At 38.2% G+C, this 21,798-nt stretch overlaps 2 protein-coding genes across 2 annotated transcripts; one reads left to right on the plus strand and one right to left on the minus strand.

The window, feature by feature from the left end:
- Positions 1-5,614: 5,614 nt before the first annotated feature.
- Positions 5,615-12,949, minus strand: LOC140237209 (coiled-coil domain-containing protein 24-like). Its single transcript, XM_072317154.1, has 10 exons — positions 12,806-12,949; positions 11,510-11,946; positions 10,687-10,859; positions 10,039-10,109; positions 8,977-9,079; positions 8,263-8,355; positions 7,455-7,585; positions 6,647-6,764; positions 6,337-6,339; positions 5,615-6,091 (listed from the first exon to the last, which is right to left on the minus strand). Exons 2-10 carry the CDS (start codon positions 11,672-11,674, stop codon positions 5,692-5,694), a joined length of 1,257 nt encoding a protein of 418 aa, XP_072173255.1. The 5' UTR covers positions 11,675-11,946; positions 12,806-12,949; the 3' UTR covers positions 5,615-5,691.
- A 1,526-nt stretch (positions 12,950-14,475) lies between these two features.
- LOC140237200 (protein PAXX-like) lies at positions 14,476-19,796 on the plus strand. Its single transcript, XM_072317144.1, has 7 exons — positions 14,476-14,617; positions 15,038-15,098; positions 15,729-15,778; positions 16,420-16,616; positions 17,750-17,821; positions 18,198-18,282; positions 19,010-19,796. The coding sequence occupies exons 1-7, from the start codon at positions 14,496-14,498 to the stop codon at positions 19,041-19,043; spliced, it is 621 nt and encodes a 206-aa protein (XP_072173245.1). The 5' UTR covers positions 14,476-14,495; the 3' UTR covers positions 19,044-19,796.
- Positions 19,797-21,798: the final 2,002 nt, after the last annotated feature.

Consider the following 21,798-nt stretch of genomic DNA (forward strand, 5'->3'; position numbering starts at 1 on the left):
TTCAATGGCATCATTCCGAACTCGATTGGAAAGTTTTAACATTTGATCATCAATATTATCACAATTACTGTTACTGTCGTTGTCATTTCAACATTATTATTGTTAGTTCAAGTATTCATAATATGATTGCTATCATTTTCATTGTTATAACTGTCATCGAAATAATTGTGACGAAATAATTATATCTACTCTTTTTGATGAAAGCGCGAAAGCACTATATCCTGATATTCGTGCCATCGTAAATCTATTGTGCGCTTTTTATTGTCACTTCAATAGCATGATGATGTTCATTGCAATCATACTCACATTGTGATTATGTATTTTATATTTCTTGTGTGCGATTTTCCACTTTCCGTATCTCTGCTAAAATAGCATTGGTTATCATTCAGCATTATGAGGGTGTACTTATCAATGGCACGTTATTTTCGAAGCTTGCAAGGGTCCAAGAGTTGGATAGTACATCTCATGATCTTCTTCTGTCTTTGCCTTGCTCTCATTTTATGTTTTTATTTAATGAACTCGCAAATTATCGACATTGGCGACGCCGCGGCGTCGCCAGGCGGCGCGCCGCCTTCTCGTTTTCCGAGGTCTAGAGAGAGTTTTCATAGCCAGACGAGATATTAACACATAATAGTAAATTATTTGTGTATACGAGCTTTACTCCGTGTCTTTGCCGGTGTATCCAACAATGAGCTTTGTGCTCTTACCTTGGAAACCTGGGTTTCGCCGGCGAGCTTTACATTCAAGAAGCCTAACTATCGTCAAAACTCACTACAAACCCTCTCCGGTTGATGTTGCCGTATCTTTGACGTGTTGTAATCACTTTGTGGGTTCGATTTGATATTTGCTCACTCAACCCTTCTGTGAGCGCGTGTACGGATTGAACTATACAATGTAGCAGAACACACATTAGTGTCACTAAGATGTTAACACTTCTATGTTTTCGCTATCTAAATAATGTTTTGTTATATGAACACAAATAGAACACAGTCAAACTCCGTGTACAATGGAATCCGTTAAGACGCAGAAAAGATGATGACTTTGTACTGAATACGCCCGACATTTTGAGTCGGAACGCAATAGGGGGGTTTTGTTGAAGTTTCGACTTAAGAGGGTGACATGCATACGCTCACTTTTTGACACAGTAATTTGCAAGGGAGGGGAAAGAATTTTGAATAAGATACGCTGGCGAAACATAAGATATTAACCTGGTTCTACCTTTGTGATGATTTCATCATTTCTACGAATGACACATGAAATCTTGACGAGTGTCACTAATTAATCAATACTCATCACCTATATCACGTATCATACTAACGTGGACATTAACGGAGATTGCTTTCATCACACTGAATTCGATTAAAAAAGATGCGTTCAATGGAAAAGTGATCAATCATGATTGCATTCTTTGCGGTCACGGTGAACAAAAATTTTGGCATGGTGTGTATCAATCAAGAAAGGGGAAAAATCAGCATTGGACATTTTTAGCAGATTACGAGTTTTGTTTACGGGAAGCCGATGTAGCATATCTTTATGTCTTCATTCCAAAATGTTTTCGAAGATAATGTCATAGACTGTGTGAAATAGTATTTGACGATGATTGGTGTCAGTATTAAGAAGACAAACTTACACTACCCACCAATTATATCGTTATCTCTGCTATTTTTCCCCGTATACCTTACAATCAGTCTGGTCTTTCTCCTATGTCAATGCAAAAGCCTTTCTGTGCGGTCATGATCATAAAATGTAGTACAGGGTCTTATAGATGGTTGATGCATACTTTCTTGCACTTTCCTCACGCAGACGAAACAAACGCCCCAAACTTTTTTTTTTCTTTAGATATCAGTAAGATATAAGCAGGAGGGTTGAGTTTATTTGCATCATGCATTGACTTTACTTTGCAGGGACTCTATTCTCTATTTCATTTTTCAATCATGGCAAGACATGTTGGGAAAGGTGTCTTCTGAAATAGTTATGTGCATTTTCTGAATAATAGAGCAAATTGCTGTTTACACGTTGATTACTTATTTAAACACAGGCATACTTACAATGGGATATGTAATGTTGATTATGTAAGGTATGTTGAGTCATGGTTGTGATTTGTTTCAGATGTCATAGATTTCTCTCTGTACTGTGTCACTTTTGAGCAGTTTCTATACTGATAATTTCTCTTTAATAAGCTCAAACCATGTATTCAGTTCTAGCCATGCCTATATTTATCTTTTTTCATACCTCGTTATTCTTCATCAGAATATATAGATACCACCCACACACGCACATACTCATATGTTAAGTGCATACAGACTGACATGTGTTTCTTCTACCTATTCTTCCACTTTGTAATCTCTTGTCTATCAAACACTCTATCAATCCATCTGTTCACTTTATTGCTACCTATTTCAATAAAAAATAATTAATTCAGGCTGTTAAAATAACAATATAATGAAGTCTGAAGGAGACAGAAATATTGCCTTTCAAGCATATAATTACTTCAACTCTTTATGTATGATACATGTCAAATATATATAATTATTCTTATCGCATTCAACAAGATCTGTCAAGATTGCTAGTACGGTGTATAGTAGTATACTATGTATAGAGCTGAGGACAATCATTACAAAATAGAGTGAAATATGTTTATCATGGCTTGATTCAATCTTATATTTGCCAAATGTGTGAGCATTGAAATCCATGACTTGAGTTAAGTACGGTGAAATAAAATTACTTGAAATTTTCATCAATGTGTGCATTCACTTGTCAGTTTCTGAGTGTGATAATGAATTGAGTTACCCTTTTCCAAATCCAAATACGTCGGTATAATCACATGCATTCATACACTGCAAGATGATCATACACATTGGTATGGCAGTAGCCTTCAACACATTTTGAGTCAAGACATCAGTAAGTGGAATAGCTTCAGAAGTTACTTCAACAGGTAGATGGTATCACCTATGTAAAGGATCATGGTGGATTTTACTCATAAAACAGAAGCACCTCAATTCAAAATATGACACATCAAATGCACTAATCTGAAGGTGTATCTTTTTTAATAAAAGCTTTTTAGGAATGGTAAATTAATTACTACCCTTTTGAGGTAACCTTGGGCAGGCTCTGGATATTTAATAATGCCAGTGTCGTTCACTCATCAAATACGGCAACAACTAGTAATAACACAAATTCAATGCATCTCCATTGCAAAGAGTTACATAATGGACGTTTGATGTGCCTGTACTCCTAAACTTTGAGTTTCACCAATTCTGGTCGTCCCTACAGAGAGCTCAAGCATAAATACAGTAATTGTACACTTCCACTTGAATATGTAGACTCACTGACTTACATAAAAGCAAAAGGGAATATAATTTACGTATAAAAGTGAGAGTACATGCACCAGTACCTTATTTTTATTAGTTCCATCTTCTCACGAACCTAACACATATTCCCTTCTGCAACAACATTTAAGGACGGTTACAATATTCACCCTGTCAACCTCAAACAATTTTGTTTAGTCAAAATTCTGTGAAATCAATTTCACACAGTATCTCGACTACTCAGTAGTTGACTTGACATCGTAATTAAATTGTGGGTGTGGTTTTAGCATAGTTCTCAACCGTATCTATGTTATGGTTTACTGAACGGAGGCTTTCTTCACAAAGCAAAGAACAGTACGTCAGCAGGCTGTGCATTCATCTAAACTGCTAAAATCACTGACAGGAAATATCAATAACTTGAAATTCATGAGATACTGAAGCTCTATCATGGTCAGTCAAGTCCAATGTACGAGAACATCAAGGCACATTACTCATGTCTACTTTATTTCACACACTTTCACAATTATCAGGGCAGCTTTCATATCTATTCTTCTACTTTTTCTGGGGGGGGGGGGGGTGACATGACATGTGACTTCAAACACTTGAAGTATATCTCTGCGTGTTTGCGGACAATGTAGCTGACAAATGATGGACCTCAGAAGCACATGTTTTGTTTGTTTTGTTTTTCAGTCATGTCCCCAACATGATACCACCCTCAAACAAGCTCTGATGAAAATATACACTTGAACATCTTGAATAATTTCTTTTCTTTTTTTTAAATAAAAAAAAAGTTGATGGGTAGACGGCTCCACAACCTGCCAAAATCTCTCAATCAGCATATTAGTGCAGAGTCATAAGACAGCACATAACCAACACTCCTGTGGGAGACAACTTAGAAATCATTCATCAAATGACAAGATAATGTCTCCGACGACAATTCGTGGCAGAGGCGTAAAAACTAAATCACACTTCCCTGGAAAGCACGCTCCACTGACATCAAAATTTCACCAACAGTTCATGATGCTCATGAGGTACATGGTTATGAAATAATGTCACTGAACATCCATGATCCGGGCTTCGAGCAAGATACTGTAACATAAAACTTTACAGTAGATTCATCTTTAATCAAAATAACTGTCTGCTACTTTTGAGTGACCAATCCAAACTGATTACCAAAGCATTGCAGCTGGTTGATACAAATTTAGAATGTTGTTGTTGCTCATTTCAAAGCAAGGATACTCACCTCCTGCAACATATTTTAAGCACTGCAACAAGAAAAGAGTGGTCAGAATCAGCAAATAGATAAACGTTCACGCTAACATCTTAAAAATTCATCAAAAGGACACTACTAGCCATTGTGTGCTCTCAGGGCCCAAGAATGAGTTCCACTGTGCTTTCATGATTTTATATTTCTTTGATCTATTGAGGAGAATGTGTTCCTGGGTACATCGGATGTTGTAATGCAAACCTTTGCATTTCTCCTTTACAGCCTTTCCACATTACACAGCAATAGGCTGCTTACTGACAGAGAATCACTCTAAAAGTCATTAAATGAGGTTCCCGGCTACCTAAGAATTTCCTCATCACATCACGTAATATCTTGTCCAACACACTCACTCTAGCAATGGTACCTTGGGATTTTTGTTTTAATCTGGGACTGCTACTACAAGTCCCAAAATGAATGACAGACACATATTTTGGTATACAAAATAAGCAAAAGCTGTGCACGATTTAAAATCAAATCAACCATTCAACCGTATTTCACAACGGCAACAACTACCATGTCCACATCAGCAGGTAAATAGTTGGCATCAATGAAAGTATGGAAATTATTGCAAGATTGCTCTGTAATGCCAGCAACACATACATCATTAGTATATATGCACAAGGTTGCAACACCTTGTTGTTGTTTGCTACTGACAAGAAGAGCTGCTATTCATCCAAGAGTGAGAATGCACTGAAACTTTCTAGGTTGGGTCACATACCCAGCTCATCCATCATAATTGATGATTATGGTGATGATGCTAATAATATGATCTTATATTCCCACTGCAGCCTCACCAGTGTTAGCAATGATGTTCTAGAGGTCACTGCCATTGATGTTACCACAGCACTCTTGGGTGCCAATATGTACCCCTAAGTCAAGAGGGACATATATGTAGTAGATAAAACATACATCCTGTCCAGTATATATGTAGTAGATAAAACATACATCCTGTCCAGTGATGTACACATCAGGCAGGAATCGAACTGAGGACCCCTAGTTTAAGAGCCCTGAGCCATAACCACTGTACCAAAGTGCTCCCACAAACTGAATGGCCAATCAAAGTGTGCACATAAAACAGTACAATATGTCCAGCAAGCTTGGTCTGTTGGCTATTCATCACCTACTCTCCTTGGCTTCGACCACCCTGTGCCTAAATCTCCCACTGCCCACTCGGCTGGCTCGTGGTCTCCCTGATGAGGGTGGAGACGGCTGCAACCTGGTTGGAGATTCCGGGGCTCCTCGCACACCGGAGACGGGGGATCGAGGCTGGACCGGTGATGACCTCAAGGACGGACCGGTGCCCGGGTTGACGTGCGACTTTCCCTCCATCGAGGGCAGGCTGTCGCTGGATCGTCTGGATGGCAAGGGATGAGTTGGGGGGAGCCCCGCTGGATGACCAGGCCCGTGGGAGGCCTTCAAGGGGGCCGTCCTACCAGTCAGGCCAGCTGACGGTGGAGGTGACGGGCGGAGCTTCGGGCTGACCCGAGTGGGCGGGCCCAGCGGGCTTGGTAACCTCCTTTACAGAAGAGAACACATTGAAACACAATGTGTGAAAGCAACATGGCTTTACAAAATTCATGAAAAGGAACAACAAAGTAAACTTGTTTAGTGTCATCATTCAGTTCTCTACAACCAAAGTCACTGGCAATCCATCATATCTGATCATGGGTGCTACATAAAGCAGGCAATAGCAGTATCCATCTATCTTGTGCGCGAGAGTGAATGGCATGCAAGTTTGTTGGGTAATATCACTGCCAGGGCCTACTAGATCAACACATAACACTCAACCTCCCCATCACTGAAAATGGAGGGCACTCCAGGAGCGAAAATTCAATACTAAGATCAAAACTATTTTACACTTTTGATCTCAAAATATTCCAAAACAACTCATTATCCTCGCATAATACGTCAGCCTGACAAGTTTCTTGGTAGACCCTTTCAATATATTGCAAGCAAAGTCCAAGTGGCGGAAGACGAATTTTCAGTCCTTTTGATAACTATGTTTTATCTTTAATCTCACTTTGTCTGAACATATATGAATTACTGATGTGTGCCTAGACCTGTCACTTACTTTGGCGAGTTTGGCAAGCTACTCTTCTTCCCTTGGACAGAATTGATGATAGATATTGCCGATGGCTGGCTGCGAGTCTTGAGATCAGCCTCCAGGCGACTCCTTTCTTCTTTTAGCTCTGCATGGGAGGGAAATACAAAGTATCATTACACCGTCTCAAAGCAGGTAAAAACTTACTCTATTGATGAATTTGAAGATTATATACAAACCCTCTCCATCAACAACATCCCAGTTAGCCGTTTCCCATTTACTACAATACTAGGCCTACTCTTGCAATCTTAGAGTCACATCTATGTAAAGCAGTTAATAGCAAAGACCATAATCTTGGTTTGTTTGTTTTTTCTGCTAGGTTAGTGCAACGATAGTATGCAAAAACATCAGTAACTCGTATTGAGCTAAACACATACTTTTCACTTTCACTGTCTTCTATACACATGTTTAAGAATCATTTGTTATGGTGAGGAAGGAAATGTCATAGCCATCACTTTCAGTATTATCCATTACTCCTACTTAAATGTATGTCATTTACTGTAAAACAAGAAACACTCACAGCACAAAAAATTGGAGCCAACAGCCTTTTTTTGGAGCATGAAACTTTCACAAATTGCTGACCATGATGGTTGACAGCACTCATTGCACTTGCATTCAATACACCATATAGACAAACACTTTCATGAGCATCTTACTTTTGCAAATCTTGGCTCCCTGTGAAATTTGCAAAAGATTCATGCATGTGAAAATTTCTGGTCTTATAGTATTTCAGAACAGAGCCGGGAAAGAAGAGTGAGACATTCAGTGAGCCAAATACCTTGGATGGAGGGTTCCCGGCTGGCTGACGACATCCGGGACTGGCAGCGGAAGTCTCGCTCCTCCTCCAGACATTCCCGGAGGAAGGCGCTGTCCTTCAGTAGCTGGGAGATCTCCTCCTCCAACGTGGTTCTGCAACATCAAGGAAGTACAATGGCATCAAACATCTCTCTTTCACTTTTTCTTCAAACAATACTTCTAGCAACTCAAAATTGTGAAGGACTCATTGATATTACCTGACAAGGGGAACAGCATTTCCAATAAATTAATAGTACACACTGCTTCATCTCATCTCAATCTCTTTTCATAGGAGAATTCAATGCCATTTGATGAATCATTCAAGAAAAGGCACAATTATGGCACCTCTTTTGCACAACAGACTATTGTGACATTAGAACACCGCTACTTTGCTAGCATTAAGATTAATTTTTGTTTGTACCTAGATATGTGCTCTTCTTTAACACATTAACAGCAACATTCCATTGTTATGAGCACAACTAAAGCATTATAAATCAAGGTGTACACATGTAGTGGGAATACTGTACAGATACACCATTAGATTTTACACTCTGATTAAGGTCTGCACTCTCAAGGCTAACTTGCTATGTTGTCTCAGACTGAAAACCATAAAAAGAGACGCAACCTGTTATTCCCCAGCATTATTAGCACGGCAATGGATGAACTGTCAGGAATTCACGAGAGGAGTACTGGCACACCATGGATAGCATGCTGTACATTCTGACTTGGCTGAAATTGAGCAAAATATCCAATTAGATCATACTCTTAAGGGAATCTCTAGGGCTGCTCACCTAAGCTGATTTGCAACCTCGTCTATCCTGAGGATGTTGAGCTGGTCCTTGACTGAATCCACCTGGTCACTAACCGTGGACGTGCCAGACATTCTATAAGGACAAATGCACAGAAGCAGATGATATAAATATCACTGAACACAGGAGTTCAATGTCTACAATATTCATGGATGTTACTGCAAGAGTTAACATGATCACATTATCGACATACAAGGAGCCAGCACATATTCTCTGCATGGTTCTTTTGTCAGCATAAAACTAAAACTATTTATGTTAGTGACATCTCGCAGTAAGACTTTAATGATATTCCTCTCACAAGCATAAAGTGACACTCTATGTTTTGTGACGATAACATACTGAATTACTCATATCTAACAAAAAGAATTATGAGAGACGGTTACTGTGACATTCTTTCAATGCAATTCTCTGAAGAAGAAAGAGAAAAAAAAGAAGAGGAAGGCAGACAAGAAGAAGAAGAAGAAGAAGAAAAGGAAGAGGTGGAGGATAACATAGAAGAAGGATAAAAAGAAGAGGAGGAAGAGGAAGAAGAAGAAGAAAGAGAAGAAGAAGATGATGATGAAGAAAAGGAAAAAGAGGAGAATGAGAAAGTTGAAGAGGGATAGAAGAGGAGGATGATGAAGAAGAGTAGGGGGAGGAGGAGGAAGAGAAAGAGGAAAAAGAATCACTGCTCATCTCCACTGTCTACCAACTCACCTGTCACCGTCACTGCTTGGTGTCATCCTCATGGGTGTCTCTCTCCCGTCTCTACTGCTCCATGAACTGCCCGGTCGTTGGAGGTTCATCCCTGGACTGGCGTCTGCACCAGAATTAGACACGAGACATGAATGTGTCCGTATATTGCATTTCACACACTGCATGAACACATACTGGAACATGTATTTTCTACAAACACAAATTCCATCATGATAATGGAGGAAATCTATATGGCACATGAGGGCTTTGTGATGTTTTAGATGTAAACTTCTACTACATGTACCACTATAAAAATGCATACACAAAAGTGAGACATATACCTTGAGATAACAACTCATTCTCACAGATTGTACCTCAATATTAAATGTACTGTATGCGGAATGGAAATTTGTGATAATGTTTCAAACAGAAATGCACTAAATGCACAGACATAAAGCCGAGACAGAACCCTCAAAGCAGCATCTAACACATACATGCTACATGTGTATGCCACAATAACAGAAAAAAAAAAATGGCAAGACAAAACTTTGAAAATACATGGCAACTGATTACAATGGCACAACAATTTCAGGGTTCTTATGTCACGACAACTGCTATTGATGGTGGTCAGATTACTGCATTTAGTCACAATAGTCACAACTAATCTACAAATGTACATAAACAATGACAGAGGGGTACATGTACATGTAGTTGTCACATTGGTACCATGAAAACTGTTTTCTTAGTATGTTGCAATTATTACACCTTCCTGACATAATAGAACCTCATATTATATTTCTCAAACTGGTGTGACATCACGCAAGCTATTGACCCATTTTAGTTGCATTACAGGCACTAGAATTTCATTCTTGAGAGCATGACATTACATTGCAATGTGAAGTGATACAGTGACTTTTATTCTCAAAACTTCAAAACAAAAACACAGAGTTGCTAGTGTTGGCTACTCTGAACAATGATGACGAGAATGATTAATCTCTCACCTGGCAAGGAACAAACATTTCAGAAAGATTATTGTAACCAGACAAGACGTTAATGTCACTGCTGATGAGGTCATTAGCTTACTTCTTGAATGGTCATCACTGACATAATCCAAGACTTCACTGTTGTGTCTGGCCAGAATCACCTCTGTTTCCCTGAAATACATATAACACAATACATTATTTATTTTTAAAATACTCTGAAGAAGCCATAAGAAATGTTCTCTCTGATAACTCTCACTGCTCTTCCTACCTTCCTGTAGAAGGCATAGCTACTATCTTACTGAATTATCACTTTTCGTCCTCTGTGTTATGACACATAAGACAGCACATACAAGCAGCAGACATTCTAAAATTGTTCTTAAACATGACCGTCCTTTATTCTTGATGACATCAAACATTTTGTAGGATACAAAGTTTCTCGCACACTAGCCTGATGTCATGACAACAAACCATTTACAACACTAAAATGACCAGAGAATATTTCTGCTCCTATGTGTATTTCCTAGGCCCATCTATTTAATGTGATACTCTGCATTGGTTTTATTTTTCCAAGTATCATTTCATAGGAGGATGGGTTTTGCTTTGACAAGACAAAAATAACGTATCGCATTATACATAATTGTTCAAATGCCTATTATCAGAGGAGTTGGAACAATATTTTTATTACTGCACTGGGATGCTTCAGCTTCTGACACAACTACTTGATTTGGGGGAACTTGTATCTCCTCACCTCCCTTCGTCCTTAGCTTTTTCCCTCACACACTCTAGCAGCATGCGAATGTGACTCCTCAGGTTATCCCTCAGGCCCGGGGGCTCCGGGAGGATGCTGGTTAGGGGCGACGCCCTGGTTTCCTCCTCAGTCTCCTCCCGATAGTCCTGCCATATGCTGAGGAGATTGTCAACCTGCAGCAAGATGCATAGATGTTTCATACGTGCAATGCAATTAGAAGAACCAAAAACCACAAACAAAAAACAACAACAACAACAATCTTTTACTGCTGTCATGGCACAGATTGAACACACAACGCTATAAATTTATCATACAGATGGGGAGTTGAAAGGGTAAACCAGACATTGCCATTACATGGTAGTGTGACACATAATACTATGTAATTATGTCTGTCCGAACTGGAAAAAGCAACTCAGGGTTCACATGAAAAGCAGGCCCTTGGGCCCCGAACGTGAGTACCCTGTTCTCTTTTTACATAAAACTGAATAAAAAAAAACTAAATGAAATGCTATGCTCAAGGTACGGGTACGGTAGGAAGTCCATCTCAACAGAATCATTGAGGATTCCACACAATTTTTTTTTTTTTTTTTTTTTGCATTTTTTCCCCTCTCACAACTCACTGCTAGATTGAGCCACATAATCAATGCACTTGGAATTGTGGGTAAGATCAAAGAGATTCATAACCCTACTTTATTCCTACAAGTGGTGGACCACTATCTCAATACAATGTCTTATTTCTGATGATATCCAGGATTTGTCTCACAGTAATTGCATCGACAGCAAAATGCTAATCAATGCAAATGTCATCCTTGATTTTTCTCACCTCCTCGTGTAGTTCCAAGCTCTGTTCCATCAGAGAGATTCCAAGGATATCCCTGATGTCAGGCCTCTCCTCGGGAGAGACAACCTCTTCCACTAGTTTCCATAGCGACAGCGGCTTTTCATACGCCGCAAGATTGTACTGGGGTGCCTCCTCCATGGTTGGCATTCCAGTTTCACCCCATGCAAGTGGTATGATGAATAAATTCTAAAACATGGTGCTGTCCTCCGTATTCATCTTAATGTTTATTGCTTGAACACACATCATCCATAGTAGTACAAAAGAAGATTGGTTCAGCTCATCCTGCAACAGTACACAAGGCTACAGAGCTTCAGTCTTCTCAGGCTTGTGATGTTGTACAGTCTGCTGTTTCAAGTTTCAGTTTCTGTATGCAGTCAGATAAGGTTGATGCTCACCGAGGGTATCTTGCAAAAGTTTTCCTGTATTGCGAGATTAAAAAGAACTAATGATCAGTAGCAGTGTCAGGGAGAACAAGCCTCTCCTGGTGTAGGAAACTGCTGCTACATGTATGACTGCCTTGATGACATGGTGATGGTGCCTCTACCTGTTGTGTTCTGTCACAAGTGTTACTCAAGGTGCAACTAGAGAGTTCTATAAAGTTCAAATTTTGAATGTTTTAAACACACTCATCATCTCCATCAATCATGTAAAGGGATGTTGTGCACTACTATCACTGATAAGTATTCATTTGCTATTGCAGGATATTGTGTGAGGGCAAGGGACTGATCGCAATGAGTTTAGAATAGAGCTCTTTCTTTCTTTCTTTTTTATCATCAAATTATTACTATTGTATCTACACTAGGCTCTAAGGAAATAGAGTAGAAATTTCAGACACCTAACATTAAACTAAGTCCCACGTACATTTCACATTTCAAATTTACACCTACAAAGTTTAACATGATAATATGAGTTAAAGTTTAGGTTCTATGACCATGATGACACCAAGGCCAACCAAGGGCAGGCCAAGGGGCAAATACGTTTGCTTTAATTTACGCCCACTTCCAAGGTATGTTAGAGTAGACTTCTACAGACTCTAGAATCTATGTTACCGGTATATTTGATGACCAACGTGCTGGCAATAACATTGCAGTGTGATTGCGAATTGTGAAACTTGACGCCACGGGTTGTTTTGAGCACTGCACAGCAGCTCACATGCAATACCGATAATGCAATTTGAAGGGAGTTACAACACATCGTTCACTGCAGCAGTGCAGGGGAGTTTGAATGAGCACAAACTAAGGCTTGACACGGTGATTTGTTGATGTTTTGAACACTCACCAGGCTTGCTCTTCCTCTTTTCGATGATCACGGTCCTGTCTGACGTTTAACTACCACAAATCAAGGAGTAGAGGTGAGTAATATCGAGGTAAATATACTATGCAAAAGTGGTTGTAGAATCTTCACTTCACATCGTAGTTTACATTGACGACCACGAAAATGGCTGCCAGCTACAGCGCCCTCATTTGACCACTGCTGTTATTCCGATCCCCACACACCACCACCGTGTGTGATCCGAATGATCTCAATGTTTTCCTCATCATACACACACATCGCCAGGCATTATGTACATAATGAGAAAAGAAGGGGGGCATGGGGGGGGGGGGAGGGGGGGGGGGCTTTCTCATTTCATTAAAAAGGGGGAAGAAAAAAAAGAAGGGAAAACAATCTTATAATGTGCACTATTAATGTTATGAAGAAATTATAGTCAAAGGGGAAAGGTTTACTTTTAATATTGATTTGATGTAGAATGCCAAAATTGTTATATAAAAATCTTATAAATGAATAGGCCTACGCGCCGGATCTTATCGGTCCTAATTTGCATTGGTCCTGCAAGTTGATGGTCACGGTCGTAGGGGACCCAAGGAAATGGTCAGTGGTCATTCAGAATGAAGTGGACAATTGTTTTGTCTGCACACCAATGGCGGATCGAGGAATGAAGAAGAATGTAAAAGGCTATTGAACTTGAGAGCACCACTGTGTACACACAGGCCTATAAAGTAAAATAGATTTAAAAGGTCAAGGCAATGTCTTCTAATGAGTAAAAAAAACAAAACAAAACAAAACAAAACAAAACAAACAAACACTATATGGTATACATCACGTGTTGGGATTGTTGGCATACCGGCATTCAATAATAATTTTTATTGGCAAGAATTGTGGCAGTATTCATTTCTGGAGTTAAACATCATAACCATTATAGAGCAGTGGCGGATCCAGATGGGGGCGCACTGGGCGCGCCCCCTCTTTAATTTTTTTTTAAACAAAAGAAATAAAGAGAAAAAATGCCCCCCCCCCTTCCATTTTGTGAAGGCGCAGTCCTTGCGGAATTCCTGGATCCGCCCCTGTGATAGAGAAGTGCACTGTACTGAAACTGTCCTTTTTTCAGCTTTTTTTTTTTTTTTTTTAAGCGCTATATGAGAGAACAACTTCAGGCCTATATCACAAGAGAGGGGAAAAGTAAAAATGCTTGTCATGTAAGTCATGTAACGATCTGCTTTCGTTAGGTTTCTTTGGTTTGCTAGCTTGTTTTACCCTATTTGAACGATATTCTGGGATGAATAAATTTATGAAATTCTTCCGTCGAGATTTTTTTTTCTTATTGCAACTGATTGACAAATTGCCCTACGTCGACGTCGATGTGGGGCAATTTGTCAATCAGTTGCAATAAAGTTTTTTTAATTATTTGTTCATGTTGCTATGTTAAATGTTTTCCGCATCTAGACAGCAAGAGCAGCTGTTCGGACGAGGGAGGTAGACCTCACCTCCCTGTTCGGACCGAACTCCCTCCCCTTCTCATCTTGAATGTTGAGCTAGGGAAACTCCCTAGAAGCAGTGTGCGCGCACGGTATTTTCAAAGGAAACGGTGCGCCATCATCGATCACTTGTATTTAGTTGACTGGCGCTGGGGTAAACCATCGAACTAAAAGATACTGTAACAGGTAAACGCTGACTGCCCGTGATCGTAATCATGAGTTCTGGCAAGAGTTTAGCGAAAGAAGAGGGAGCAGATTGTCTTCATCGCGTGCTGGAAGAAGGATCAGATAAATATTTGTGTTTTACATCCTGCGACAGAGAGACTTGGATCATTCAGTAAGTCCACAACTTTGTAGCAAATTATAGGTAAATCGAAAGAGCACGTTCCCGGCTACCCGGTCAGTAGCTTTTCTAGCCCGGCGGTCACCCGTGCGTTTAATGTCAACGTGCCGTGAAGAAATAACAGCACCAGCTAACAGCTACGCACAGCATCATGTTGAACCGATTATACAATGTATTAATATTAATGCTGTGAGTTTTTTATCCCGTTTTTCGTGCAGTCTCCCCTAATTTCGAGGTTTAAGAAAGTCAAGTTCCTCAAGTCTGACCATGTTGAGTACAGTGGTAGACAACCAGGCCTACCAGGCGTGAGTCAGTGGCAGTGCATAACTGATGAATAATCGGATATTTAATTTTGGTGATGGCTTCAAATACAAATGAGTAACATTAGTCATATTTTCTCTTTCATCCTCTCAGGGTAACAAATGGCATTGATGTATGGAGAAAGCTGTTGGACCAGGCTAACCTAGAATCTCATGTAAGTACAATGTAATTAGAATAGAAATCCACTGAGTGCATTGCTCAAAATTCAATTCATATTGAGTGTGTTTACTGTGCTGTGTGGGGGAGGAGTGCAAAGTGGGTGTTTAGGATGGTGTTTTGGCTTTGTATCTTTACTCACCCTCTTTTGATTTTATGAAGTCATAAAATGCCGTTTGGAATCTGGACAAACCAGTTACAAGGGATTTAGAGGCAAGGGAGTGCTTTATATTTTTAAATGTCCACTTTGTGTCAATGTAATGTCGAGAATATAATCAAGCTTGATCAATGAAAATAATGTTTATTGGACAAGTAATGATGTGCCTTCCTGTAATGAGTCACAAACTTCAAAGCTAATAAAATTGTTACTAACTTCTGCGATATCTGTCCTGCATCCATAATGACAGGAAACTGATATTGTTATGAGTTTATTTATTCACAATCCTAAAGATACCACTGCAGTCAATTTGAAGTAAGTCAAGTTTGTTGAAACAAGTGTAAATTGATTACAAGATTTAGTTGATGCCTGAATCAAAGCCTAATTTCCAATCCAAGTGGACTTGCTTTGTGCAGAATTGATTTGACCAATCTGAACCATTTTATGATCTGTTTCCCCTTCCATGTACAGAGAGAACTAGCTGATGTCACCACTTACTCTGCTTACTTTTCAAGAGTCAGGTAATTATAATTCCCCTTCTTGGAGAACTAGTCTATGTCTGATGTCATGAATATCAGGATTTGACAGAAATCAAAATTCAGTTTGCTCTGTTGGTGCAAGATATTGCTTTGATATCCTGGGATCAATTAAAATGGGTGGAAGGCAAACTCTGAGAAATTCATCACCTTGTCAGATATTCAAAAAAAGTGTGGTTTCATGTCCTTTGATGTATTATTTGCCCCATTTGATTGGTGTGAGAAATCACATCATTTTGATTGTGTTTTATTGTTATGTGCAGAGTGATTCAAATAATCTTGATTTTTTTTTTAAGTTCAGTGGATAAATTTTCATTGCAGTACCTTGTCAGGTAGTGATATGCAGACAAGTTCATATTTATGTTACACAAACCTGACCAGAAACTCATAACATGTAAACAATCCAAGAAGCTTTTCTTGTTCACTGTCATCAACAGTGTACAAAATTTTAGTGGATGGAGATGATACATATTGTTAACATAAGAGTATACAATATGCAAAAGTTGATCCTGGATATGTGATGAATCCGTACAATTGATGCTACCACTACACTGTTCATGTTAAAAAATTAATACTTACTCATATGTAGAGTAACATTCAATCCATCTTATTTGCTTCATCCACAGCCATGCATTCAAACTTGGAGATCTGTCAGTTTCACTGGGAAGTCAAGGTCAAAAGGTCGTCCTCAAAGTTGGAAGTGGTTCGACTGCCCTGACTTATGACCTCTACAAAGCGACGCAAGATGAATGCAAAAGTGACCTTCAGAAGGCTCTCTTCCATTTTGCACAAATGTGCGGCAGCCTTGAAAAGAGACTAACAGGTATTCACAAGTTTTTGTAAAGGGCGTAAATACTCAATCTTGATTGATACACACCATTAAAATCAAAACAGCAACAATACTTTTTGTAGAGAAATAACATGGAGCTACTTGTAGCTCCATGGAAATACAGTGTATACTCTGAATGACATAAAAGAGACAAAGCATTTGTGTATGTCAGTACATAATAACACATGCTTTGTATCACTTTTTTTTTCTCAACAAAAGCAAATGCATGCCCCCCCCCAAAAAAAAATAAATAAATAAATAAATAAATAATAATAATAATAATAATGATAATAAAAAATAAAAAAATAAATAATAATAATAATAATAATGATAATAAAAAATAAAAAATAAATAAAAATTCAAATCATGTTTGCAACAACTCTGCACTTCTCATGCCAGAAATGGCAGTATTACTCTTGATGATGGGCAAATGTGATGTGAGGCCCATGGCATTTTCAGAAGAAAAAAGAATCCAGTAACATCCAGGTATGACGATGAAGACATTCACAATTTCTTAAGATTAGTCAGTGCTATCCCTTTCATGTTACCCTATAATTCTGACAGAATAAACATACTTTACTCGGATAAGATTTTGGGAAATTTTTGCAAGCAAATATCATCAGTGCATTGCATCATTGGCTTTATTCCTCTTTGATTAAAAGAGGCACAAAGAATCGGGCTTTGGTACAAATTTGTAGTCCAAAGAGACATAGTGTAGCTTGTTTGTGATATTCATTGGCATAGACTTATGGAGATTAATTCATTGCTATTATGACTGCTACAGTCCATAGGAGGTTGATAGTAATCAAGCCTTGGAAAGATATGGTGGATTAAGTGTTTATATGCTTGAGGGTACACTTTCATGCAGAATGCATGGCTAAAAAGTTAATCAGCAAGTTAGTTTGAACTTACTTGTACTAAAGGTCTTCTTACATCTTGCATCTTACATATTCCAAAGTCAAGGAGACCGTTGGGGCGCCACAGAAGACTTTGTAGCCAGTTTCCTCCATCCCTCCCTCTCCTCTGAATTATTAGATATCCATGCTATCCTAACATCATTACTTTTGTCTTTTTAAGAACTCTGATTGAGTGGGGTTTTTTTTTCTCTCTCTATTTATGTTATGCAGCAAAGGAAGAAGAGTTGGCTGCTGTGAAGAAGCAGAAGACAAACGTGCCAGATCAGGGAAACTTACTTCCAGGTGAGGCAGTTAATGGCAGAAAAGTATCTATCTATCCATCAATCTATCTATCTATCTAGCTATCTATCAGTCTATCTATCCATCTATCCGCCTATCTATACTGTGTGTATTTAGATGAATGTGATAGCATTTCTGTCAAAGAGTTTGATTTACAAAGAAATAAAGACAACTTTTCTCAGCAGGTAAGAAAAAAATCTTCAAGGAGCAGATACTGTATGTAGTGCATTATAAAAGTTCATTACACATTGAAACAGTAATGTAATTATGTCATAAAAGTTCTGTACTCATATGATCAAATGACTGTATGAATTATTTTTGTCATGATATGAGCACTGCTTATTTTGCTGTTCCATTGTTCATTTAATCTATGATACAGACTTTGAGCTGAAGAAGGACTCTGGTAACAGACCAAAAGTCATCAAGCAGCAAGGGCTGAGTCTTGTGAACCCATCCAGTAAAAAGTAAGCCAGCTGATTAAAAATGTTCACTCATTTTAGCACTCTTTAGGCTGGTACATGATAATGTACCAATTTATTATTTTTTTTTTCCCTTACAACTGACTTACAAGCTATTCATATTCAATTCATCTGTTCCTACATAATACATTTCAGTGCTTGGAACCAAGCAACCAGCTGCATAACCCACTGGTCAGCACAAGATGCATATAAAATACTTGAAATCCAGTTTAACTATGTTTAATTGTTGCTGTGCTAGACAGTCCAAGGGTAGGCTGTCTGGTATTGTGGAGTAATCTCTGTGAATATAAAGATATGCATTCAATCTAAATATGCTTGTCGATGAGTCTATAGAGTAATGTAGTGATGATGTCACAGTTATTTGTTAAAGCTTCAGTTGGAACCAAGTACACAGCTATATAGACAATCAGTCCAGGTGAGGTTGTTTAGAATCAGTTTCCATGGCAATGTATTGCTGTGATATCACATCCAATCTTACCAAACTCAAGAGAGGGTATGGCTTTGGCAAGGATGACCTGCAAACACTGTATAGATATTGTTTTCAGATTGATCTTATTTTACAATGTCTTTTGAAATTGAAAAAGAAAAAATAACCCCAAACAGATCTAGACACTGTCACTTTATTGTCTGGAAACTTTTTGCATTTTTGCCAAAGTTTAGTTCCAGATGTGCTAATATGTATGTTTCATTTTTGGTCTCTTTTTCTTTTTAGGAGGAAAGCTGCCAAGGGAGTGGAATTTGACTGATGATCAACAATCTTCCCATGCAGATACAACCCCATGAATCTTTCTGTCAACATTATTTATTTCAATGTTCATTTCCAATATTTTAGAATATAAACCTCTCCTCTCTTTATGCACTGTTTGTGTCTGTGGTGTGTAAAAGTATGTCATTTTATTGATGCATTTATATTTTACATACTCAGTATAATTATGATTCCCATGAGGAGTTTGTAATGAGCTGTGTTCAGTTCATCTGTACATCTTTTAGTTTTAGTACATACTGTACTTGGAATCTAGCTTGCATGCATTGATTAATTATGCAATGTCATGTAATCCTCATTCAAATTTCCTGGTTGTTGGAAAGTTACCGTTGTCATTGAGGTATTCATGGAATGTGTCAGTAAACTAGTCTTTTCTGATCCTGTGGTGGTGACAGATTTGTGTGATGAGCTTGTACTACTGAAGGATGATGAGGGATAAACTGAGAAACCACACTGTCGATTTTGAGGTAAAGCTTTAGAGCATGTGGATTAATCTGCATTTATAGTCAGGTAGAACCCATATACCAATTTTGGGTATGTTCAAAAGTAATAGCCTTTCTGTGGACATGCTATTGATTTCATTTTCCCTCTTTTCAATGGTTTCACCAGCCTGTCTGTAATAGATGATCAAAGTTAAATGCCAAAATGATCTTTACTCAGGTTAATGATCCATCATTTGCTTCATTTGTCTTTATTCAGTGGGAAGCCATGTTTTTAAGTCAAGTGACTGTATAAAAAAAAAAAAAAATGTACTGCTAAACCATGATATGGTACTGTGAGCTAAAATATGCCATACAATAAGGATGAACTTGAAGGAGAGTGAAATGGTTTGCAAATTTTGATGGCATCAGTGATTAATTGTAAGATTGGCTCATATACATGTAGTGATCATATTTATCAATGAAAGAGCTTGAACAAGAACCCAAGTATTGAAGTTTTGATATTTACATATCAATATGGTCACCTGTTATGAATCATCTGGTCTAGATATTATATGAAATATGTTCTTATTGTCGACTATGTCATGTATACACTTTTACAAACATCTGAGCAGACATTTTTTTTTTTTCCGAGGGTGGTGTGTGTGTGGGGGGGGGGGGGAGGGGCAGGAGGCAAATGTACATCATGCTCGTCTGTGATACAAATTATTGTTTTGCTGCATTTGTAACGCACACTTTTTTGTGCAGGTCTATACAAATGCCAAACACCTTGAGTGTTTGTGAATGATGAATTAGTTATACACTGCACTGATATTCATAAGAGATTTGAAATGGATTGTAGAGTGTGAATTATTTTACCCTGGTTACTCTCTTGTCGAACAAATTTTAGCAGCATTTTTCTTTCTAATTGGATGCATGTGTGCATGCACAAATGTAGCACATATTTACAATGATTTTTGAACACTAAAAAAAAGTATCCTTTTGTCTGTGCAACTGATTTATTGTCCAATATTTTCAAGTCTGTTACTCCATACGGAGGCATGTCATTCAACTAATCATGTCAGTGTAGATGATATTGCTTTGACCCTCGAATGTGCTGTCAGAAAAACAATAAATTCGAGAGACTGAAAGGGAAATTAGTAATTAACTTGTTGACCAGGTAACTATCTCTTTTTAAATTTCTTTATATACCCAGTAAAATGTAAAGTTTTAGTTTTTCAGGGACATATCATATATCTGAAATGCCAAAATGAAATTGAATAATGCCTTTTTTTTTATAGTCTGAATACATGAATTTATGATTTCTTTGAATAGATACGAGTACTAGTACCTGGCAGTGCTGGGTGTTCATCCAGTGGCAGAGCCTTCTGTGAGAAGAGGCCCAGCATTGAAAAGGCTATCACGGGTAGCAAAGTTTGTGTCGTAATTATCCCGTTGAGGACGAGTCCCGAGTATACTCGGGCAGTTGTCTATGGGAAATGTAGCAAAAATCAGTCCGCCCTCGGCGGCTTAATGTTGTTGTGCATACACATACAGTATAATGATATTGCTGGTGATTCATGAAGTATTCCTTTCAGTACATCTCTTAGAAATAAGCCATTGTAAAGGATTGATAACTCACAGACATCATTCCACAGTCTTTTATTGAGTTGCAAATTCATGTACACTTGTATTTCATTAGGATATGAGACAGTCGATGTTTATTTTGACAGATGAATATTGCATCATTTGTAATGCTGTCTGAATGATACATTTTAATTGTTCATTGCCTCATATGTCCGATGAGCTCTGATTTTTTTTTTCTTGCTTTTATTTTTTTTTTATGAATGAAGGCAAAATGAAGATGAAGGAAGTAGTACATCAACTGCAAATGTGAATTTGTCTTCGGCAGTAGCCAGTCTGAAATGGAAACACTTTGAATGAAATTTATTAAAATTCCTTGCCTTTTATGTAACTCTATCAAACTTGTAAAGCCTGTACCCTTTTTTGTCAGTGTGTGCAGAATTTCTTGTTGGTTGATGTTTGTACCTTCCAACTGTAGTCAGTGAAATTTCAGTGTACCACATCATTTTGTGAATACTCTGTGCAATTTCACAAGTGTCATCGAAAATTATCTTTCAAATTTGGCAAAACTTTTACAAAAACTGTATAAGATTTCCAGGTGTTAAATCAACATGGAATAATAATGATAGCTAGAGATACTTATGCTTTGACAAAGGTTATCTATGGCACTGTAGTCACTGCATGACAACCCTGAAATTTAGCGTGTACGTGTATTATCCTATAGTACAACTTAGA

The sequence above is a fragment of the Diadema setosum genome, chromosome 13 (genome assembly GCF_964275005.1).
Source record: "Diadema setosum chromosome 13, eeDiaSeto1, whole genome shotgun sequence".
NCBI classification, from domain to species: domain Eukaryota; kingdom Metazoa; phylum Echinodermata; class Echinoidea; order Diadematoida; family Diadematidae; genus Diadema; species Diadema setosum.